The following is a 22,372-nucleotide window of genomic DNA, read 5'->3' as shown; positions in this document are numbered from 1 at the left end:
TATGGGGGGATAATCCCAGTGCTTCTGAGAGCTAGCAGAGCAGTCCTAGCTAAAAGCTGGTCCAACGAAGAAGGAAGTCAAAAAGAGGGAGGTGTGCTGTGTGACTCGTCCTTTTATTACCTGGACAGGTGAGGCCACGCCCACCTTCTGTCACATGCAAAAGGAAGGATGCTCCAGCCAGGAAGAACAGGAAGTTTCGACCGGCTGGACCAAACATTCCCTCGCATGTCTTCTCTAGCATTGCAAGGAATGTTGTACTTGGCTGCCTCTCATGGATCACGTCCCACGCCTCTCATGGATCACACTTAATGAAACGGTTGGGATTTGTCCCCTAATGTGAGCCCCTCGATGGGACCCCGGAAGCAAAGGGGGGTGTTCCTGATGGCCGGTGTTTTTCCATCCCCACAGGTGGGCCACGGCCCCTCCGCCCTCAACGAGTCGGTCATCGTGAGCTGGGCGCCCCCCCGACCGCTGGACGTGAAGTATGTGGGGTTCTCCACAGGCTGGGGCTCGGTCGGCGAATTCAAGATCTGGAGGAAGAAGGAGGCGGACGAGAACCACAACGAGGCCTTCACCCTGGGCGTCCCCCACAACGTCATCCCCGGGTCGGAAAGGGCTACTGCCTCTGTCATCGGTACTGGACGGCGCAGGCGGATGAGCTGGGAGGGTGCCGAATTCCTGCATGTTCACTTGCTAAACTAGTCGGGGAAAGTACTGTATTTTTTGCTCTATAAGACTCACTTTCTCCCTCCTCAAAAGTAAGGGGAAATGTGTGTGCGTCTTATGGAGCGAATGCAGGCTGCGCAGCTATCCCAGAAGCCAGAACAGCAAGAGGGATTGCTGCTTTCGCTGCGCAGAGATCCCTCTTGCTGTTCTGGCTTCTGAGAGGCAGAATATATTTTTTCTTGTTTTCCTCCTCCAAAAACTAGGTGCTTCTTGTGGTCTGCTGCGTCTTATAGAACGAAAAATACAGTTACAGGTTTTGCATACAAAAACAAACGGAAACTTCATTCGCACCGGCCAGCAGCCGTAGCAATAACACAAAAATGGAACATACAGTGGTACCTTGGTTCTCAAACTTCATCCGTTCCAAAACCAAAGCGTTCCCAAACCAAGGCACACTGCTTTCCCATAGAAAGTCATGGAAACCAGATTAATCTGTTCTGGACTTAAAACAACCCTTAAAAGAGCAATTTAGCATGAATTTTCCTATCTGACGAGCCCATCAATCCATAAAACGAAAGCAAGAATCAATGTACGGTACTAGAAAATAAAGAAGGCAGTATTGTAGATGATAAACATTACAATTTATTTTTTTGTCTTCACCTGCACTGATGATAGTCGTTGTTTGGGATTTTATCCTTCCATCACTAGCCAAACTGGGTTTCCACACAGTCACAAAAACAAATGAACCGAAAAAGCCTCAAAAACAAAAACACAAAATAAAGAGCGAAAACAAAAGTGCCAAACTTAATCCGTTCCAGAAGTCCATTTGACTTCCGAAATGTCCGAAAACCAAGGCGCAGCTTCTGATTGGCGCGCGCGCCCTGGAAACAATAACCGACAGCCGCGTCGGATGTCTGGCTTCTGAAAAATTATTTGAAAACCGGAACAGCCACTTCGGGGTTTTGATCGTTCGGGAGCCGATTTGTCCGGGAGCCAAGGCGTCTGGGAACCAAGGTTCCACTGTATGTAACGTTGGGGAAATGCAAAATAAATGGCTTAAATTTCTGTCGTCTCGCTTGCCCGCAGGGGACGTGATGGGCCCGACCCTCAACAACTTGGACAACCTCTTGCAACTGCCTTTTGGCTGCGGGGAGCAGAATATGATCCATTTTGCACCTAATATCTTCGTCCTCAAGTACCTGCAGAAAACGCGGCAGCTCCGCCCCGAGGTGGAAAGGGAGGCTACAGATTACCTGGTGCAAGGTTAGAGCTCCATGGGGCAGCTTTATTTATTTCTCTCTCTTTTTTATTAAATTTTCCGCTTTACCATTTAAAACGCTCCTTTTTAAATCCCGGAGATATCCAGGACTCCCTTTCTTCTCTTTCCACGGTTCGTTTTGCACATCATAAATCCCTGCATATTTTACATAAACTGCGCCGTTCGGTTATTCCATTGTTACAACCACTGTGGCTTATTTATGCTGGTAAATTTATCTGAATGCTGCCAGCGTTTTCAAGGGTACACTATTTCCCCCCCATGTATTCCATAAACATTTTCCAGTCTTCTCCAAACTTCTTCTTGATCTCTTATTCTATATGTTAAGTCCATAAGCTGCTCATATTCCATCCTTCTTCTTTAGCCGGACCTCGCCTCCCGCCATCTTTTGTGCTCTCTGTTGGAACGTTCCGGGTGGCAGTAGAGGATATATTGTTTATTCATATCTTTCCTAACTTGCGCTAGCAAGTTCCTTTACTTAGCAGAGTTACATCCCCCTTTTTACACACACAGCAGATAGCTGGTCGCAGGCTCGTGTGAGCCTCTCACTATCATACAATTCAATCTGTCTCAGATTGAATTGTGTGTTCCTGCTAAGTTCCCTTGAATCCCTCTTAAAAGAATAAAGAGGCCACAATCTTATTCAAAGTCAGTGAAAGAAGTTGACTCACATCAGTTCACAGTTGGATTCCTGGAGGCAGACTTAGCTACAAATATGTAGATGTGGATCTGCCCCATAGGGGGGAATAATCCCAGTGCTTCTGAGAGCTAGCAGAGCAGTCCTAGCTAAAAGCTGGTTAAACGAAGAACGAAGTCAAAAAGAGGGAAGGGTGATGCGTGACCCGTCCTTTTGTTACCTGGACAGGTAAGGCCACGCCCCTCTTCGATCCCATGCAAAGGGAAGGATGCTCCAGCCAGGAGGAACAGGAAGTTTCGACCGGCTGGACCAAACATTCCCTCACATGTCTCCTCTAGCGTTGCAAGGCATGTTGTACTTGACTGCCTCTCATGGATCACTCTCTCTCCGCAGGGTACCAGCGCCAGCTGACCTACAAGAGGCAAGACGGCTCCTACAGCGCCTTTGGCGAGAGGGATTCCTCGGGGAGCATGTGGTAAGGGGGGCAAATGGGGTCCTTTGCGGGGAAGGGGGGCTGCCTGCCCGCTGGGACTGGCTGCCCTGGAGGGGGGCTTTCCGGGTGCCCAGACGACAATGCCCTCCTCTCTTTCGGCAGGCTCACTGCCTTCGTCCTGAAGTCCTTTGCCCAGTCGCGCGGGTTCATCTTCATCGACCCCAAGGAGCTCTCAGCCGCCAAGGACTGGCTCATCCGGCACCAGAAAGAGGACGGATCGTTCCCGGCACGAGGGCGGATTTTGAATAAGGACATACAGGTATCAGAAAAGGCGCAGGAGGCCAGGGCAGCCGCTAGGACCGGCCGATAACCTGGTTATCGCGATATGTCGCCAGCTAAACATCGCAGCGGGTGGCGCTGTGGGTAAAACCTCAGTGCCTAGGACTTGCCGATCGCATGGTCGGCGGTTCGAATCCCCGCGGCGGGGTGAGCTCCTGTCATTCGGTCCCAGCTCCTGCCCACCTAGCAGTTTGGAAGCACCCCTAAGTGCAAGTAGATAAATAGGTACTGCTTTATAGCGGGAAGGTAAATGGCGTTTCCGTGCGCTGCGCTGGTGTCGGCTCGCCAGAGCAGCTTCGTCACGCTGGCCAAGTGACCCGGAAGTGTCTCCGGACAGCGCTGGCCCCCGGCCTATAGAGTGAGATGGGCGCACAACCCCAGAGTCTGTCAAGACTGGCCCATACGGGCAGGGGTACCTTTACCTTTACCTAAACATCGCAGCACACTGGTATATCACAATATATCAATACACCATCCTTTTTCGTGTATAAGACTAGTTTTTTTAAAATACAAAAATCATGTTAAAAATTGGGGGTCATCTTATACAGGGGGAATTCCCCCCTTTCTTAATTTCGAGTCCCCAAAAATAGGGGGTGTCTTATACACAGGGCGTGTTGTACACGTAAAAATATGGTATCACGGTCAACCTCTTGGTATGTCACAATATATTGGTATACTGATATATCGCGATGTCTGCCAATCTGCGGGGGTTTTTTGGTGTGTTTTTCGAATTCCAGGGAGGAATCCACGGGAAGATATCGCTGACGGCGTATGTGGTCACTGCCCTGCTGGAGACAGGAGTCGCCTCTGAGGTAAAACTCAATGTTAAAACTTGGAGGGTGCTGGGATTCCCTTTTGGGGGGTACTTAGAAGCCAGGGTGTGGCGGGTGGTGCAAAAAAAGACCCCCAGACTTTGAAAATACCTGCTCATCTTGACCTGCCAGGAGAAAGGACCCTGGGGCAGTGGCTGGGCGACCTGGAATGGGCAATAAAAGATGGGTTATAATCTCATTCCTCGAGTCTTTATCAAGAGCACAAGCCAGAAGAGCGTGCACCACCGATTCGGGACGGTCATTTCCACAGGGACCTTTTTCGTATGGCATCTGTTGGCATCGTCCCTCAAGTCCAGCTGAGGGCAAGACACTCAATCTCGCAAGAGTCAAAGCGCGTCTATATTTTAGAATTGCTCAGTTATGCAGAGGGGCTGCCAGAGAGTCGAAAGGGGAAGGTGGAAAATAGTCATGCCACGAGCAAAATTTCCTGATTGTGGCCAAGTTGTTTTGACGCTCGAGATCATTTAAGCCAGGCACAGGCAAACTCAGCCCTCCAGATGTTTTGGGACTACAGTTCCCATCATCCCTGACCACTGGCCCTGTTAGCTTGGGATGATGGGAGTTGTAGTCCCAGAACATCTGGAGGGTCGAGTTTGCCTATGCCTGATTTAGGCGCTGACAAATTGACCTGTTTGCTTTGCTGGAACCCAAAGTGAGCGGCTGTTGTGGGGATAAACCACCGGAGTGAAGTTTTTTGAGGAAGACAATTTTAGCAGCTCAAAGAATCCCTGCCGGGGAAAAACCTCAGAGGACGGGGGACCTGAGAGTCTGCCGGATTTGGGGATTTCTTCCTCCGCTCTCCCCTTCCTTCCCGGCATAGGAAGAAAAGAGTTCGGTGGCAAAGGCCAAGCACTTTTTGGAATCCAACTTCTTCTCGGCCGAAGACCCCTACACGGCTGTGCTGACCGCCTATTCGCTCACGCTCCTGCGAAGCCTGTCTGCGCCCGCCGCCCTGCGGAAGATGAACGCCATGGCGCTCACGCAAGGTGAGTCAGCCGCCTGGCTGCCTTATTCTGTTTTAATAATAATAATAATAATTTTTTATTTGTACCCCGCCCATCTGGCTGGGTTTCCCCAGCCACTCTGGGCGGCTTCCCACAAAGATGAAAAAGACATTAAAATGTCACACATTAAAAACTTCCCTGAACAGGGCTGCCTTCAGATGTTTCACCTTATTTATATGTTTCAAGAGTTTCCAAATTTAACATCGAACGAAAGCCGTTGAAATAACCGCTCGACCCAACAGAGGCTTCCCCCCAAATTTTGCTGGGAAACACAACTCCAATTGGCCCTTTGCAAACAGCAGAAAGTCTGAACCAACACTGCGGCTGTTTCCAATCTAACCTGAGTTTTTACACCTTTGCAATAACTCCAAATATTCTACCGAAGGTTTCCAACCCTCCTTCAAGTCTGCCTGGTTTTGCTAGTTAAGATTTGCCAATGTGAATGTGAATTTTGTTATTACGGTCACAGACCAGTTCCGGCTTGCTTACAATATCGGAAAAATCACAAAACACAACAGGAATACATTGAATTGCAACTGGGTTTAACAGAGACAATTCAGGTATAACAGCAGTTAAAAATACACATTAAATCTTGATCGCTAAAATATAACCTCAAATTGTCATTTGAAACCTTAATCATGATTTGCCAGTGTGGCGTATTCCATTTCAAGCGCCGTTCTGCTTTAGGGGGGGGTATTGCCTTGCCATTTCTGCACTTATAATATCCCTGCTGCCATTGTTCCGGATAATAGAAATAAGTTCACCTGCCTTTTGAGGACATCCGTCGCAGTTATCCCTAAGAGAAATACTTCTGGGTTGCTTTCCCCCCTGGGAAATTCACCTTAAATATTCTCTTTCATTCGTTATATAAATCTCCCCCAAAACCCTTAACCTCTCACGTGCCCGGCTGCCTCAGCAAGACCCTCCCTCTCCTGTCCTCATCCGTTCTGTGCCCGCTGAGGACCCCCGGGGGCACCCCTTTGGGGTCCTTATCGGTCACTTGCAAAATTGGCCCGTTCTGGATTGGTGCCCCCCTCCTCCATATTGCATGGGACGCGGGTGGCGCTGTGTGTTAAACCACAGAGCCTAGGACTTGGCGATCAGAAGGTCGGCGGTTCGAATCCCCGCAACGGAGTGAGCTCCCGTTGCTCAGTCCCTGCTCCTGCCAACCTAGCAGTTCGAAAGCACGTCAAAGTGCAAGTAGATAAATAGGTACCACTCCGTCGGGAAGGTAAACGGAGTTTCCATGCGCTGCTCTGGTTCGCCAGAAGCGCCTTAGTCCTGCTGGCCACATGACCCGGAAGCTGGACGCCGGCTCCCTCGGCCAGTAAAGCGAGATGAGCGCCGCAACCCCAGAGCCGGCCACGACTGGACCTAACGGTCAGGGGTCCCTTTACCTTTTGACCTCCATATTGCCCTGTCCTCTTCTGGACTGTTGAGTTTCCCCCTCCAAAATTAAAAGGATATATAGATATCGTATTATTTATGCAAATTGATTTTCTCTGGAGTTAAAGATCTGACTGGGACAAACCTTGTTATGCCGAGCTCGTATTTTGCACAATTTGCATACGGTGTCTGTTTGATAATGTGTGGTTTGCTGTGCCTAATAAAGGACTGACTTTAAAAAATAAAATAAAAGGATTCCGAGTTCCCCCTGACCCGCCTCCTGTTTTCCAGACGGCTTCACCCACTGGAGTCTAATGGGCACCCTGGCGACGGACGAGGACACTTTCATGGGCTTCAACGACGGGCTCTCCCAGTCGGGTGAGTCTCTGCAGTTTGCAAGGGCGAAACATTAAGAGAAGGGTCTCCCTGGTGGGCTTTCCTCTGGGGTTGGGGGGGCATTTGAGGGTAGCGGGTGCGGATTCTGCAAAGACGTGGAAAGCGGGTCGGTGTCAAGCCAGGAGTGCAGGTTGCTGGAGGGTAGAAAAGGACTATTGACTCGGGGGGGGGGGGGACACACGCCGTGGGTTGCCCCTGCCCCACAATTCCCCGCTCTTCTGCACCCCCCCCCCTGCAGTGGTGTCGGCCGAAGTCGAGATGACAGCTTACGCCCTCTTGACGTACACCGCCCTGGGGGACGTGGCGTCGGCGCTGCCCGTCGTCAAATGGCTCTCGCAGCAGAGGAACGCCCTGGGAGGGTTTTCCTCCACCCAGGTGAGCCCTGCACGAATCCGAGAGGGGAGGAAACGCCCAGAAACAGAGGGAGCCCCCTAAAGGAGTGGGTGGGAAGCGCGGCAGCAGGGATCATCGGGTCGGGGACCGAGGGGTTAATCCTGCCGGGGGTGTGGCAGAAGAAGGGTTGCCCGGCAACCGGCCAGAGCGGCATGATGCTTGCTGCGGTCGTTTCATAGCTCAGTTGGGAGACTGGGAGACTCTGAACCATGGGGTCGTGGGTTCGAGTCCCACGTCGGGCCAACGTTCCCTTGCATTGCAGGGGGTTGGGCTAGATGACCGCTGGCGCCCAACTCTGTGATTCTATTATTCATTTGCACAGCACTTTTTTTCAGGGGGCGACACAGGCAAACAAGCCTTTCAACAGTCACAATCCAGTAATTCTGTGGTAATGGATGCGCCAAACGTTTGGATGGACTATTTTGTTCCTGCAACAGCGGTTGACTTTTCTTATTTGCGGAAAGACTTGTTTGCCTCTTTGATACTGATTGACGACCTTCTCTCATTTTGTCCATGCAGTTGATGATGATTATTTTTGTGTGACCCCATGACGTATTTTCTGTTTAAGAATTGTGAAACAATTGTCGAACAAATACTTTGTTCGAACATGATTGGCTGCGTGTTGCCTGCGGTTGCTTAGAGCTGCAAGCGGGTTGGGCTAGATGATTTCTGGGGGTCCCAACTCTGCGATTTCTTTTTATTCTCCCTCCTCGCCACCGCCCACAGGACACCTGCGTGGCCCTCCAGGCGCTGGCCGAATACGCCATCCTCTCGTACGTCGGAGGGGTCAACCTCACAATCTCTCTGGCCTCCACCAACTTGGACTACCAGGAGACGTTTGAGCTGAACCGGGGCAACAAGAAGCTTCTGCAGACGGCCAGGGTATAAAAAAGGGTTTCCCACCCCGGGGGAAGTAGAAGGGGCTCTGGGCCGCTGGGGACCCTGCCTTTCGCAGGGGGCGCCCGGTCTCCGCTTGGGGGTTTGCGGAGAGGGTCGGCGGTTCGATTCGCACGGTCCTGGGTTCGTTTTCCGACGATGCCCAACGGAGCTGCGGAAGACGTCCTTCCAGGCGTGAATCCCTGCTGCTGCTGCCGGCCCGTGTGGGCAATACTGAGGTCTATGTTTCCTCGACAGATCCCTTCGCTCCCCACGGGGCTGTTTGTGAGCGCCAAGGGAGACGGCTGCTGCCTCCTGCAGGTGAGGGTCTCCCTAGACTCGGGGTCTTCGGTTCCTGGGCTGGGCCTCATTCTGTATCCTACTACCCCCCAAAGAAATCAGAACCCCTGGGAAGCTGCTGCCAGCCTGTGCAGACAACGCACACCCGGATGGAGCGAGGGCGTAAGGCTCTGATTTAATTAAGCCCTTTCCGGAGAACGGTGAGGACTAGCCCCTTGCTCTGTTTTCAGTGAGGACGCCTGCTTGGAGTGCAGAAGGGTCCTAGGTGCAATATCCCAACTGTGGAGTTTGCCCCGAGTTTGGAACCCCAGGGAGCTGCTTCTGCCTGTCCGTGTCGGCAACATGCAGCCTGGTGGTCTAACTCCATGCAAGGCAGCATCCCGTCTACCTTTTCCCATTTTTAAAATAATTTTTATTAGTTTCCATTTGCAAAAGCCCAAAATACGCCTCATTGTATCCATATCAAATCACAACACCCAATCAAACATCCATTAATCAAATATCCAGTTGTATAAATTTGGTGGCTAGAATTACAGGTTTAATCATTTTTTTGTTAATTCTGCTCCCAAAGTCTTATTTAACCCAGTTGTATTCCGGTCATAATAACGATCCCTTATTCAACAGCTGCAATATTTATAACTTCTATTTGTATTCACGTATTTGATAATTTATTAGTGAAGATCTATATCCTTCCACAGGCAGATTCCTGTTAAAATCGTCTCTGCTCTTTCATGAAGACTAAAAACTTAATTTTTTTTAAATCGCGAGGGCTAGAAGCTTTCCTTTTTAAGGGAAGCGTGCCTGCCTGGCATGCAGAAGGGCCCGTGATTAAAAAAGCAAGTTTCTAATCCTCGTGAAAGAGCAGAGAAGAAGCTGATTTAAATGGGACATTGCCTGAACCCCCGCTGCTGCCGACCCGTGCGGGCAGCACTGAGCCGGGCGGAATAAAACCAGAGCTCATTTTCGTTTCCAGATCGACGTTGCCTACAACGTCCCCGACCCAGTGGCCAAGCCCTCCTTCCAGCTGCTGGTCAACCTGCAGGAGCCCAAGATGAAGAGGCACCGGAGAGCCCCCCCACGGCCCCTCAAGCCCGGCCCCCCGGAGGAGACCCCCCAGCACAGGGCTGAGCAGGCGCTGGGGGACGACGACGACCCGGCTGCAGACCAGGACCAGCAGGAGTACCGGGTGATGGTGGAAGCCTGCATGAGGTCAGCTTCGGGGTGGGGGGCTCAGGGCGGGGGGCTTGGGGTGGGGGGCTGACAGGGCTGGCCTACCTTGCATAGACTGGCATAGATAGATAGATAGATAGATAGATAGATAGATAGATGGATGGATAATATTTTGGAAATGTACATCCAGTTGTTTTTTCATTTAATTTTTGGGGGACCCCCAAGCGAGTGGGGCCCTAAGCTAGAGATTGTTGAGCTTATACATCTATCCAGCATAGATAGATAGATAGATAGATTAGATAGATATAGATAGATAGATGATAGAGATAGATAGATAGATAGATAGATAGATAGATAGATAGATAGATAGATGATAGATAGATAAAGGTAAAGGGACCCCTGACCATTAGGTCCAGTCGTGGCCGACTCTGGGGTTGCGGCGCTCATCTCGCTTTATTGGCCGAGGGAGCCGGCGTTCAGCTTCCGGGTCATGTGGCCAGCAGGACTAAGCCGCTTCTGGCGAACCAGAGCAGCGCACAGAAATGCCATTTACCTTCCCGCCGGAGCGGGACCTATTTATCTATACTTGCACTTTGATGTGCTTTTGAACTGCTAGGTTGGCAGGAGCAGGGACTGAGCAACGGGAGCTCACCCCGTCATTGCGGGGATTCGAACCGCCGACCTTCTGAGCGGCAAGTCCTAGGCTCTGTGGTTTAACCCACAGCGCCACCCGTGTCCCTAGATGGATGGATAGATAGATAGATAGATAGATAGATAGATAATATTTTGGAAGTGTACATCCTGTTTCCCCCCCTAGAGCTAGAGCTTGTTTAGCTTATACGTAAATCCGGCACTGCTCAAACCCCCGAAATCCTTTCTTCCTTCTCTTCTCCCCTCGACCTCCCTCTCCATGGACCCCCGGGTGCCTCTGGGGCAGGTGGCTGCATTTGGGGTCTTCCAACATGGCCGTCCTGGAGGTCCCCCTCTTCTCAGGCTTCCGAGCCGACCTGGAAAGTCTGGAACAGGTAAGCGCCCGCCCCTGACTGCACATCTCTGGGGTCTCTGGGGTCATCTAGCCCAACCCCGGGCAAGTTGGGGGCAGACCCAGCCACAAGGTCCGGCTGACCCCTTTCTCCCCCTCTCCTTTTCCGCCTCTCCCAGCTCCTCTCCAACAAGCAGATCGGCCTGAAACGCTACGAGGTGGACGGCCGGAAAGTCCTCTTCTATTTCGACGAGGTGAGTCGGCAAGGCTGGGGAGCCACCACTCGGAAGGCCCTGCCGGAAGTGGGGGGAAATCCTGGGGTGGGGTTAGGGGTGGGTGGCCCTCTTTTGGAGGAAATGGGGGATTTGGAGGGCTGGACCCCCCAAAAAGGAGGAGAGGGCTTAAATTGTCATTTAGACTGGAGGGGGGCAGCTTTGGTTCACTTTTTTACTCTTCTGGGTAGAATTCCTTTATAATTTTATTTTCCCTTTCCTCGTTGTGCAATTATTTCAATGACAAACAACCTCTTTACATCATCACTCTTCGACTTCCCTCCTTTCTGCACAATTACCGTATTTTTCGCACCATAGGACACACTTTTTCCCCTTCAAAAATGAAGGGGGAGTGTGCGTCCTATGGAGCGAAGACAGCATAGCCCCGTGACCCTCTGCTGGCTGGAGAGGTGACACGCAGCTATGGCAGGAGCCTCTATAGCCGAGCGCCTTTCCGCTGCTCCCTGGCCTGCTCTTTGGGGCTGGTGGTGGGCTTCCCCCCGCCAGCCCCAAAGAGCAGGTCGAAAGGAACCTGAAGCCTGGAGAGCGAGAGGGGTCGGGGCGCACGGACCCCTCTCGCTCTCCAGGCTTCCAAGGTAGCCGCCTGAAGGCATCTGAACGCACCTTGAACGGCACCTTGTTTTAGAGGGGGGAAACAAGAGGGGGGAAATTCTCCCCCTCTCTGTGCAGCGCCTCCTGCCGCTTCGCTGAAGGGGCGCTGGGCAGAGAGCGGAAGAATTTTTTTTTTCTTGTTCTCCCTCCTCTAAAACAAGGTGCGTCCTATTGTCCGGTGCGTCCTATGGTGCGAAAAATACGGTACTTATTTTATATCTCTCCCCCCCCCCCACGGCGTCTCTGATTCAAATATAATTTCCCATTAGACTCCCTTTTAGTTTAATTTCTCAATGGCACAAGTTGAAGCCAACCTGGCTAATGTTTTAAGTTGTCTGCATCTTCAAATAATCAGTAATTCTCCATCGGATTTTTAAAAGTCCCCCTCCTTGGTTTCTTATTCTTCCGGTACATTTCGCCATTTCTGCATATTCCATCCATTTCCATTGCCAGTCCTCCGTTGTAACTTGTTTCTTTTTTTCCCATGGGGTACGGGTTGTGTGTGTTCCTTCCTGCTGCCCCCCCCCCCCCAGGCTGCAACATATCACCAGCTAAACATCGCAATATACCGATATGTCACTTCAAACTGGTTTGGGATGATAAATCGATATATCGCCCCGTCCTAACGCACGTCACGATTCACAGTATATTGCCAGGTTTAAAAAATACCATTTAAACCATATTACGACATGGATTTCAAACTGGTTTGGGATGATAATTTCAATATATCGCCTGACCCTACTAGAAACTAACTGAAGGTAGAAATAGTATTGTCAGAGCTGCCTCTAGGTCCCAGCTCACAGAGGACCAACGCCCGGTTGATGTAATGTACAAAAGTCTTTATTGAAGTTTAGTTTCCATTTCAAACCCCAGAGCGTGCAGCCCTACGTCTTGACTCTAGATCGGCGAAGTCCCCTCTGAGTCACTATCCCTTGCGCACCAGTTTAAGATCCTAGCCCGGCTCCACCTCCTGCGCTGTTCCTTCCTTCTCTGGGTCCTTCTGCCCCCTGGGGTTTCCTCCTTCCTGGACTCTTCTGACGCTGACCCCCCTGATTCTTGCCCCTCCTTCCGGCGGGCTTTAGGACCTGGCTCCCTATCCGGGCTCCCTGCTGTGCCGCTCGCCTGTACATTTGAACTTGGCGCGCGCGCCCAGCCGGTAACCTTCCTCCTGACCGTTTCCCCGCTCTCCGATGTGGGCGTGGTCAAACCTGACTCATCTCCTCTCGCTGGTGGTGAGAACACTGGTCCCGATTCCTGGGACTCCCCCTCCCTACTGCGCTCTGGTGGGGAAGCTGGTCCTGATTTCCAACTGCTGCTCAGGGAGTCCCCGCTGGCCCCTTCCTCCTGGGGTTTGCCCCCTGGAGCCCCCCTTGCCCTGGCCATCGGCGCTCCCTTCTGTGAATCTTCCGATTCGCTGGAGAGGCTCGTGGAATCTCTCTGGCCACTGTCACTGCCTCCACCCCACTCGGATTCCTCCTCCTCACTCTCCATTTGCTCCATCTCCTGTGTCTCTGCTCCTGAACCCCTGACAAGTATATTTTAAAAATTGCAGCTGTGGCTCCGCCCCGGTTGGCCCCACACACCCCAGCATGTGGCCCCAGGAACATCACCCGTCAGCTTCCGAACACAAGAGGCGGCCCTATTTTCTGGAAAGGTTGTGGGCTTGGGGTAGCGAGCCCCTCCTGCAGCTGCCCCCCTCTGTGGTGGGTTGGCGGGGGCCGCGTAAAACGGCCCTCGGGACCTCACCGAATCGCCTCCTCCCCAGATCCCAAGCCAGTGCGTGACCTGCGTCAAATTCGTGGCCTTCCGGGAATACGTTGTGGGGAAGACGGCCCCCGTCCCCATCAAAGTGTATGACTACTACGAACCAGGTACGTCGGACCCACCTGTGCCCCCCGCCCCACCCCCCGTCACTGGCAGCCCCCTCTTCTGACCCGCCTCTCACACCCGCAGCCTTTGAAGCCACCCGCTTCTACAACGTCAGTGAGAACAGCCCCCTGGCCCGGGAGCTCTGCGACGGACCCCTCTGCAACGAGGTGGAGAGCGGCGCCAGCCACTGGGTCGGTGAGTCCCGAAGGCGGGCGGGCGGGCGGCTAGTCTCACAGGTGTAGCCCCTTCTTGCGCCTGCCGGGCTCAGAAACGCTGTTCTGCCTTTTTCCCCTTAAAAAAACCCAGAACGGCTTAGAAATCTCGGCAGTAAAGGGCAGGCGCTGGCACGGCACGAAAGGAAAGGGAGGGAGGGAGGAAGGAGGAGGAAAAAGGAAAGGTGGGCCAGTGGTTAAGTTTGGCAGCGGGTCTTTCGCTGGGGGGTCACAGGGCCAAATCAGAATGGTCCTATACAGTGGGATCTTGGTTCTCAAACGCTTTGGTTCCCAAACTCCAAAAACCCAGAAATAAGTGTTCCAGTTTCCGAACGGTTTTTGGACGCCGGACGTCCAACACGGCGGTCGGCTGTTGCTTATGGGGCGCCTGCGCCAATCAGAAGCGTGCCTCGGTTTCCGAACATTTCAGAAGTCAAACTGACTTCCAGAACGGATTAAGTTTGGTGCTTTTGTTTTCACTCTTCATTTTGCATTTTTGTTTGCGAGGCTTTTTCGGTTCATTTGTTTCTGTGACTGCGTGGAACCCAGTTCAGCTATTGATTGATTGATTGATTGATTGATTGATTGTGTGACTGTGGACATGGATAAAAGCCCCCCATCCAAACAATGACTATCATCAGTGCAGGGAAGAAAAAAAAAATTAATTTTCATTTCTATCATCTACAATACCGACTTATTTATTTTATAGCACAGCACATTGTTTATTGCTTTCATTCTATGGATCAGTGGTCTCATTAGATAGTAAAATCTGTAAAATTGCTGTCTTAGGGGCTGTTTTTAAAAGCCTGGAACAGATTGTTCCATTTTGCATGACTTTCTAGGGGAAAGCGCTGTCTTGGTTTTGGAACACTTTGCTTTTGGAACGGACTTCCAGAACGGATTCCGTTTGAGAACCAAGGGACCACTGTATTATTATTATTTATTATCAATGGTCTGGTTAGATAGTAAAATTCATGTTCAGCTGCTGTCTTAGGGAATTGCTTTTAAAAGTCTGGAACGGATTAATCCGTTTTGCATGGGAAAGCAGTGCGCCTTGGTTTGAGAACGCTTTGGTTTTGGAACGAAATTTCTAGAACGGATTAAGTTTGGGAACCAAGTGACCACTGTATAAGAGGGAAGGTGATCGCACAGGCGAACCTCCTGCCTGGCAGCGGGTTAGACTAGATGACCGCTGGGGGTCCCTTCCATGGTTCTGCACCTTGTTTCGCTCCTTGCCTGCCCAGGTTTCGTCCACACGGGGCTCTGCAACAGCCTCTCGGGCTGCCAGGAGGAAGGCTACTTTGAGCAGTGTGAGTGTTCGCGGGATTGCGGCTCCGGCGGGGACCCCGTCTGCGGCTCCGACGGCCTTGTCTACCCCAACCACTGCCAGATGGAAGTGGCCGCGTGCGGGAACGGCACTCGGATTGAGCAAGTCCCCCTGGCCCAGTGCGCGGCCGGTAAGTCGCCCCCCAATCTTCCGGATCCCCTTGACCGGGTGAGCTCCCGTTGCTGGGTCCCTGCTCCTGCCCACCTAGAAGTTTGAAAGCACAAAGTGCAAGTAGATAAATAGGTACCACTCTGGTGGGAAGGTAAACGGCGTTTCCATGTGCTGCTCTGGTTCTCCAGAAGCAGCTTAGTGACCCGGACAAACTGTCCACAGACAAACTCCGGCTCCCTCGGCCAATAAAGCGAGATGAGTGCCACAACCCCAGAGTCGGTCACGACTGGACCTAATGGTCAGGGGTCCCTTTACCTTTACCTTTAAGGTGTTTTAAATTTGTTCTTAGCCGCCCTGAGCCTGGTTTTTGAACCAGGAAGGGTGGGGTATAAATAAATTTTATTTTTATTATTATTATTATTATTATTATTATTATTAACCGCGGCCATTGCCCTAGGAATAAGCTACATTACGGACTGGAGAATGGGTTGATGTAAATAGCTGCACCGGGCACTTTGAAATCTTCTTACATTCTTATCATTTCTATACCAACGGAAGTCGAGGCCTTCTGCATGCCAAACAGGTGCTCTTGTCACCGAGCTAAGCGCCGCCTTCCCCTCAAAAGCCTTTCAAGATTCTGGTCCTCAGGGTTTCCGAATCGAGAGGTGGCTTAAATAGGAGCACGGGAAGCTGCCTTGACGTGGAGTCGGACCAGGATCTGGCTCCACGCTGACCGCACTGACCGTGTTCCTCTCCGCAGGCCAGGATCACCCGGGAGAGACAGAGCCTGACTTCCGACCTCTGGAGCTGCCCGGTGTCTCGGAGCAAGAAACCCCAATCGGTGAGACCCCTCGACCACTGGATCTCTGCTTCTGGAGATATATATTTTATATCTATCTATCATCTATCTATCATTCATCTCCATCTATCTCATCTATCTATATCCATCTCATTTTTCTATCTCTATCATCTATCTTATCTATTTTATCTATCTTATCTATCTATCATCTATCTATCTATCTATCTATCTATCTATCTATCTATCTATCATCTATCTATCTATATCTATCTATCTATATCTCATTTTCTGTCATCTGTCTATCTATCTATCTATCTATCTATCTGTCATCTATCTATCTATCTATCTATCTATCTATCTATCTATCTATATCATCATCTATCTATCTCATGTTTCTATCTCTATCTGTCTATCATCTATCTATCTATCTATCTATCTATCTATCTATCTATCTATCTATCTATCTCATTTTTCTGTCTTTATTATCTATCTATCTCTATATCTACCTATCTCTTTTTATCTATATCTATCTATTTCATCTATATTTATCTCATTTTTCTATCTCTATCATCTATCTATCTATCTATCTATCTATCTATCTATCTATCTATCTATCATCTATCTATCTATCTATCTATCATCTATCTATCTATCTATCTATCTATCTATCTATCCACACACACATTTATATCATATCATAATCAGGCTTCCAAACCGTTTTGCGCTACAGTGGGACCCTGGTTCCCAAACGCCGAAAACCCTGGAAGTGAGCAACTACTGGCAAAAAACAAGAGAGCGTGGGAATGATTAGAAATTTGGAAAAGTAACCCAGGAACCGTTTTCCTGCTGATGGTTCCCTTTTGGCTCCGGGGGGGGGGGGTGTCCTGGCCCCGTTTGACCCCTTTTCTCTGCCTTTCAGAGGAAGCCCCCACCCCCCAGCTGGACTTCTCCTACTACTCCTACGAATACGAAGTCGACCCCTACGCCATGTCGGAAGGGGACGCCTTTGAGCTGACGGCCCCCAGCAGCACCGCGGCGGCAGGAGGGGGCCGGTTTCAGGGGACGGCGGTGCCCACGGGGGAGTGAAGGGTGAGTGGGGACCCCGGGGTGGGGCGGAGGTGGGGCAGGGGCTCATGACATCATCCTGCCCCCCTCCAGCCCACAGGCCAGCAGCAGCCAGCAGCCAGCTGGCCTTTGCGGTTCCGACTTAGAGGATCTATTGACCTATATTTCAAGAAATATATTTACCTCTTAATTGGGAAAAAAGAAAGCCCAGGGCCCGATTCAACTCCTGAACGTAATGGGGCCTTTTATAAGTCCAACTGTCCTTTGTCAACAAAAAATGGTTATTATTGTTATTAGGGGAAGTAATTTGATTATACTATAACTGAAATAGGAATTAGTAATTATTAGTTGTTATTATCAGGCGGAGTAATTTTATTCCGTTCTCATTTCAATTATTATAATTATTGTACTGTTACAGATATAGGAATTAGTAATTATTGGTTATTAATCAGGGGAGTAATTTGATTCCATTCTCATTTCAACAACAGTAGTTGTAGTAATAGTGATCATCATCATCTATTAATGAAATGGAAATTAGTAAATATTAGTTGTTATTGTTAGGGAGACTAATTTGATTCCATTCTCATTTCAATAATATTAGTTGTTGTTATTTTATACTATTACTGATAAAGGAATTAGTAAATATTACTTGTTATCACTAGGGGGAGTAATTAGATTCCATTCTCATTTCAACAATAGCAATTAGCAATTATTTGTCATTATTAGTAATCATTATTATTGATATGGATTACTTTGGAATCAAATTGCACCTTCTAATCCCTTCCTTCTCCCCCTTTCTTTCTGTTCTCCTCTAGGGCTCTCTTCCCCCCAATCCAGCAGAGGCTGCCCCACGCCGGAGACCCAGCCAGGCTTTTCCCTCTCAGTGCCGAGCCAAAGCCCAGCTGCCCCCCAGGCAAACTTTGCCCATCCTACCCACCCCCCAGGCCCTCCGTGCCAACCCCTTGCCCCCTTGCGCCACGCCAACCCAGGAGCTTTTCTGCCGCAGAGGTGGAGCACGGACTCCCTCCCTCCCCAGCCAAGCCTCGCTCGGATCCAGACCCTGCTTCCTCCCCACCTCACCCGGCTTTGAGAGGCAAAGGTGGGCAAGGGGAAGCTGCCTGCCCGTGCCCGGCAAGATCTCACGGCACCCTCAAGACGCTCCCCGAACCTCACCCGCCCGAATTGCCACCCTTCGTCAGAACTTTTCCGTCTCTGCTTCTGTCGTGCTGCGGCGGGTCAGGCTGGATGACCCCCGGGGCCCCGACACACAACTCTGCAATCGAGGAGCCAGGGCTAGGCTTGGGGGGTTTCCTGCCTCCCCATTCCCACCAGATTGCTGGAATCGGTTGTTCAGGATGTTCCCTTCCTTTCCACTAGGAAACGTTCTCCGTTCTGCATTTCCATCCCGCCTTCCTCCCCGAATGCTTGGTGTATAAACCTGCCCCGTGAAAAGGCCTTTTGTCCAACCCACCCGGGGGCGCCAAACAATCCCCTTCCCCTCTTGAACCCACAACCCCTCGCTTTTCGCTTTAAAAAGAGCAGGGGCCACAGAGAAAAGGTTTCCCATATTGTTGGCAGATCCCGAGCCACAACTTGGGGATTTTCTCTTTTTTTGGAGGGTGAGAAATCAGCCTTCCCCCCCCCTCCCATGTTGTTTTCTTTGCACAAACACCCCCCGCAACAATCCCAGGGTGCCAGGACCCCCTCTGCCCCACCTCTGAGCAAGGCAGAATGTGCCCCCTTCGCTCGGCGGCTACCCAGAACCCTTTTGCTCTGCTGGTATTTATTTTGGAAACGGCTGTTCCGCCCGTCCAGGGTGTGGGGGGGGTGACCAAGTGGGGCAGGCGAACCCCACCCCATGGCATCCGGCAGCCCCTCTCGCTTTCTCCCATTTCTGCCCTAGACTGGGGACCCCCCCCTCTTCCAGCACGACCAGCTCCTGCACCCCAGAAGAGCTGGGAGACCCCTGCCCTCCCTCTTCCCCCAGCCCCATTTCAGTAGGGCGGTCCACAAACCCGAGGCACGCGGAGCGGGAGCTGCGGACCTTGGCACACATTTCGGTAGCGAGTTCGAGTGTCCAGGTTGTGGGCAGGTGGGGGCACGGGAGAAGAAGTTTGATTTAGATGCTGATAAAATATTTTATTAAAAACCAATGTCTAAAAATCAAACGGCGCCTCTTGTTTCTTTCCGGAGAAAGGCAAGGGTTAGGACAATCCAGCGTTCTCATAGGTCCGTTTGACAAACTTTTGCCTAAAAACGACGGAACGGCGTTTCGAAATCTTGGGGGTGGAGGAGAAGGTCGCCCCAAAAATCAACAAATGAATTTTTTGTTTCTCTGTGTGACTGCATCATGTATCCAAATTATCCAGCGCCTGTTGCGAATCAGGTTTGCGAACAAAATCTACAGGCTTCCCGCTGTTTGCAAAGGAGCAAATAAAAGCTGCGTTTTCAGCTGAATTTGGGGGGGGGGCACTTGTGCTGAGCTATTTCCACGGTTTTGTTCTTTCCATTGCCCCCTTTCTGAGCGAAAGTTTGTCCCTTTACAATGCAGCAGACACGTCCAATCGGTCGATCGCAATCCACTGGCCAATTGCAGGGTCAATCCTGGTTGATCGCGTGATCCTGATCGATCACCCCCCCCAAAAAAAAACCTCAGCAACTTTGGTCAATCCAATGAGTACATCACTGCCAGCTTTGTCATAGCGGGAGAGTAGATTGCAGTCTCTTGGGAGTTGGGCATGCAAGGCAGTACAGGAAATTGTGGGGGTATTTTTGGGGGGGTGGGGGAATCAATAAGTTATGATACTGTATTGTCCAGTGCCAAGGGCTTTCTGGTGGTTCCCTCCCTGCAAGAAGCCAAGTTACAGGGAACCAGGCAGAGGGTCTTCTTGGTGGTGGCACCTGCCCTGTGGAACTCCCTCCCACCAGATGTCAAGGAAATAAACAACTACCAGACTTTTAGAAGAAATCTGAGGGCAGCCCTGTTTAGGGAAGCTTTTAATGTTTAATATTGTGTTTTCATATTCTGTTGGAAGCTGCCCAGAGTGGCTGGGGAAACCCAGCCAGACGGGCGGGGTAGAAATAATAAATTATCATTGTTTTGTTTTCATGCCAGGGCCTGGGAGCATTTCGTGGGCAGCGTCTCTTTGCTGGTTTTCAGGGAGACGGCCGAGTCCTTCCTTGCGCCAAAGATCCTCCCCGCCACCTTGGCACGGAATTCCTCCGAGGCGTAATAGTAGACAAATGGGTCTATGCAGGTGTTGCCGGCGCTCGCCGCCAGGGCCCCCATGTATGCCACGTAGAGGGTCCCTCGGGCCCCGGCGCAGCGGCTGGAGTAGTGGAGGAGCAGGAGGACGTGGCTTGGGGTGTACAGAGCCACGACCGACGCCACCACCACGACGGTCAGCTTGATGGCGGTGGCGTAGCGGTCCCCTTTCCCCGCCAGGACCCGCAGGGTGGCACCCGAACACAGCACCATGACCAGCAGCGGGGCCACAAACCCGCCGGCCACCAGGGCGACGAAATAGGGGCGGAAATAGGTGGCGTCGTCTTCAGTGGGCAGGGCGTCGTGGCATAAGACGCGGCCCGTGCCCAGCAGGGGGAACGACTGGCGCCGCAGGGCCAGGGGCAGCGCCGAGAGGATGGCAGCCCCCCAGGCAGCGCCGCAGGTGCCTGCCGCGAAGGCCGGGCTGCGGAAGGAGCGGGCGAGGAAGGGGTGCGCCACGGCCAGGTAACGGTCGGCGCTGATGCAGGCCAGCAGCAGGAGCGAGCAGTACATGTTGGCGTGGAAGGCGGCTGTGTTGAGGCGGCACGTGCCCTCGCCAAAGGGCCAGTGGTTGCCCAGGTAGTAGTAGGCGGCCTTGAAGGGCAGGAGGAGGCCCAGGAGGAGGTCGGCGGCTGCCAGGTTCATCAGGAAGATGGTGGACGGGAGCTTTTCGACACGCGTGGCCAGGACCCAGAGCGCCAGGGCGTTGGCGGGCAGCCCCACCAGGCAGAGCAGGGCGTAGAAGGAGGGCAGCAGGAGGGTGGTCAGGGGGCTGTCCAGCTGCGCCTGTGAGGATGGGGGCAGGACCAGGAAGGTGGTGCGGTTGAGGGTCACCTGGGCAGAGGGGATGGCACGGGGGCACAGGCCAGGCGGCGGGCGCTGGGGGGCCTCTGTCCCGTTGGGGGTGGCATAATCTGGGGAGGCGGAAAGAGTTTGGGTTAGTGGTGTTGGCACCAAAGCCCGCTGCCCATGTCCTGTCAAGTGGGGTTTTCAGAGGGGGGCACCACCACCCCCCAGCTTCCGTGGGGCAGCAGCTGTGTGAATTATGTTTGAGATATCTCTGCGAAATTTCAAATTGAAAAACTCAATTTATTTTCAAGAAAAGGAAGTCCCGACGCCTGTTTGCCGCAGCACCCGGGCCAAAGGCAGAATCCTGCACCCTCCTGCCCAGCTAAAAAGGGGGGGCTGGGGGTCTTCCTTGCCACTTACCATCGTAGTCGTCGGCCACCGCAGCCTTCGCCGGCTGCCCGCACAAGAGGAACAGCGTGAGCAGCCGGAGAGGCAGGCTTGGCCCCTGCGCTCCGCACAGATGCATCCTGCTTTGGAGAAGTCGCTGCTGCAAGGAGCAACATCCTGGCTCAGCCTCTTAACTCCAGGAAACACTCCCCACCCCAAACCCAGTGACACTGCAGGGTCGCCCCCCCCCCCCGCAATTCCCTTGCACGCAACAAAAGTCTTTTATTTCGCGGAATCGGCAGAGGAAGAGGCAGGCCTGAGCCAGATGTTGCTCAGACCACAGCTAATCTCCCCTTGGTAGAATGACGGATCTGGCGCAGGACGCTGAACTCTTGGCTTCGCCTAAACTCAACCCCCCCCCCCCCAGTCTTAATATCCCAAGTGCTGCAAGATCCCAAAAGCGCCTGGACTAAAATTGTCTGTCGAAAACTTCACTCTTGTGGTTTATCACCACGGCGGCTACTCACTTTGGGTTTTAGCAAAGCCAACAGTCTAATTTGTCAGTGCCTAAATGATCTCAAGAGTCGGAACAACTTGGCGACAATCAGGAAATTTTGCTCGGGGCACGACTATTTTCCACCTTCCCCTTTCGACTCTCCGGCACCCTCTCTGCATAACCCAGCAATTCCAAAATATAGACGCGCTTTGACTCTCGCAAGACAAAACTCTTCTCTTTCGCGAAATTGGCAGAGACCTGTCCCAGTCGTTTCTGAGACCACAGCTGGGAGAGGGAGGGCAAAGGGCTTTATTCCATCTCAGCCACAAATGGGGTTATCGAGGCTGTGGGGAGGCCAGGTCGCATGCTGGGCATGCAGAAGGCTGGCATGCTGAATGCCCAGCAGCACCTCCAGCCCGGAGCAGGGAATGAACGAAGAAGGAATGAATGGATCTTTATTTGCGTCAGCCACCAACC

The 22,372-nt window shown here is 51.9% G+C and overlaps 2 protein-coding genes across 4 annotated transcripts in view; one reads left to right on the top strand and one right to left on the bottom strand.

Annotated features, from left to right (window-relative positions):
* The window catches only part of CPAMD8 (C3 and PZP like alpha-2-macroglobulin domain containing 8), a 46,127-nt gene extending 27,001 nt beyond the window's left edge, over positions 1-19,126 (top strand). For all 3 annotated transcript variants that reach the window (XM_083720168.1, XM_083720169.1, XM_083720170.1), the window contains 19 exons: positions 409-634; positions 1,753-1,929; positions 2,973-3,054; positions 3,175-3,331; positions 4,089-4,163; positions 5,005-5,170; positions 6,866-6,952; positions 7,209-7,345; positions 8,090-8,245; positions 8,498-8,560; positions 9,513-9,748; positions 10,647-10,734; positions 10,871-10,945; positions 13,341-13,446; positions 13,529-13,639; positions 14,901-15,113; positions 15,855-15,935; positions 16,813-16,982; positions 17,774-19,126. In XM_083720168.1, coding sequence (XP_083576294.1) covers positions 409-634; positions 1,753-1,929; positions 2,973-3,054; positions 3,175-3,331; positions 4,089-4,163; positions 5,005-5,170; positions 6,866-6,952; positions 7,209-7,345; positions 8,090-8,245; positions 8,498-8,560; positions 9,513-9,748; positions 10,647-10,734; positions 10,871-10,945; positions 13,341-13,446; positions 13,529-13,639; positions 14,901-15,113; positions 15,855-15,935; positions 16,813-16,979 — 2,403 coding nt within the window. In that variant the 3' untranslated portion in view covers positions 16,980-16,982; positions 17,774-19,126. The remainder of the gene's footprint in view (positions 1-408; positions 635-1,752; positions 1,930-2,972; positions 3,055-3,174; positions 3,332-4,088; positions 4,164-5,004; positions 5,171-6,865; positions 6,953-7,208; positions 7,346-8,089; positions 8,246-8,497; positions 8,561-9,512; positions 9,749-10,646; positions 10,735-10,870; positions 10,946-13,340; positions 13,447-13,528; positions 13,640-14,900; positions 15,114-15,854; positions 15,936-16,812; positions 16,983-17,773) is intronic.
* Positions 19,127-19,736: 610 nt separating this feature from the next.
* On the bottom strand, positions 19,737-21,706 carry F2RL3 (F2R like thrombin or trypsin receptor 3). The gene is made up of 2 exons (XM_083720624.1): positions 21,433-21,706; positions 19,737-21,137 (listed from the first exon to the last, which is right to left on the bottom strand). The coding sequence occupies exons 1-2, from the start codon at positions 21,536-21,538 to the stop codon at positions 20,065-20,067; spliced, it is 1,179 nt and encodes a 392-aa protein (XP_083576750.1). The 5' UTR covers positions 21,539-21,706; the 3' UTR covers positions 19,737-20,064.
* Positions 21,707-22,372: the final 666 nt, after the last annotated feature.

Source organism: Podarcis gaigeae (assembly GCF_964106915.1).
Source record: "Podarcis gaigeae genome assembly, chromosome: 18".
Classification (NCBI taxonomy): domain Eukaryota; kingdom Metazoa; phylum Chordata; class Lepidosauria; order Squamata; family Lacertidae; genus Podarcis; species Podarcis gaigeae.
The sequence above is the reverse complement of the archived record's forward strand: the minus strand, read 5'-3'. Positions and strand labels throughout refer to the sequence as shown.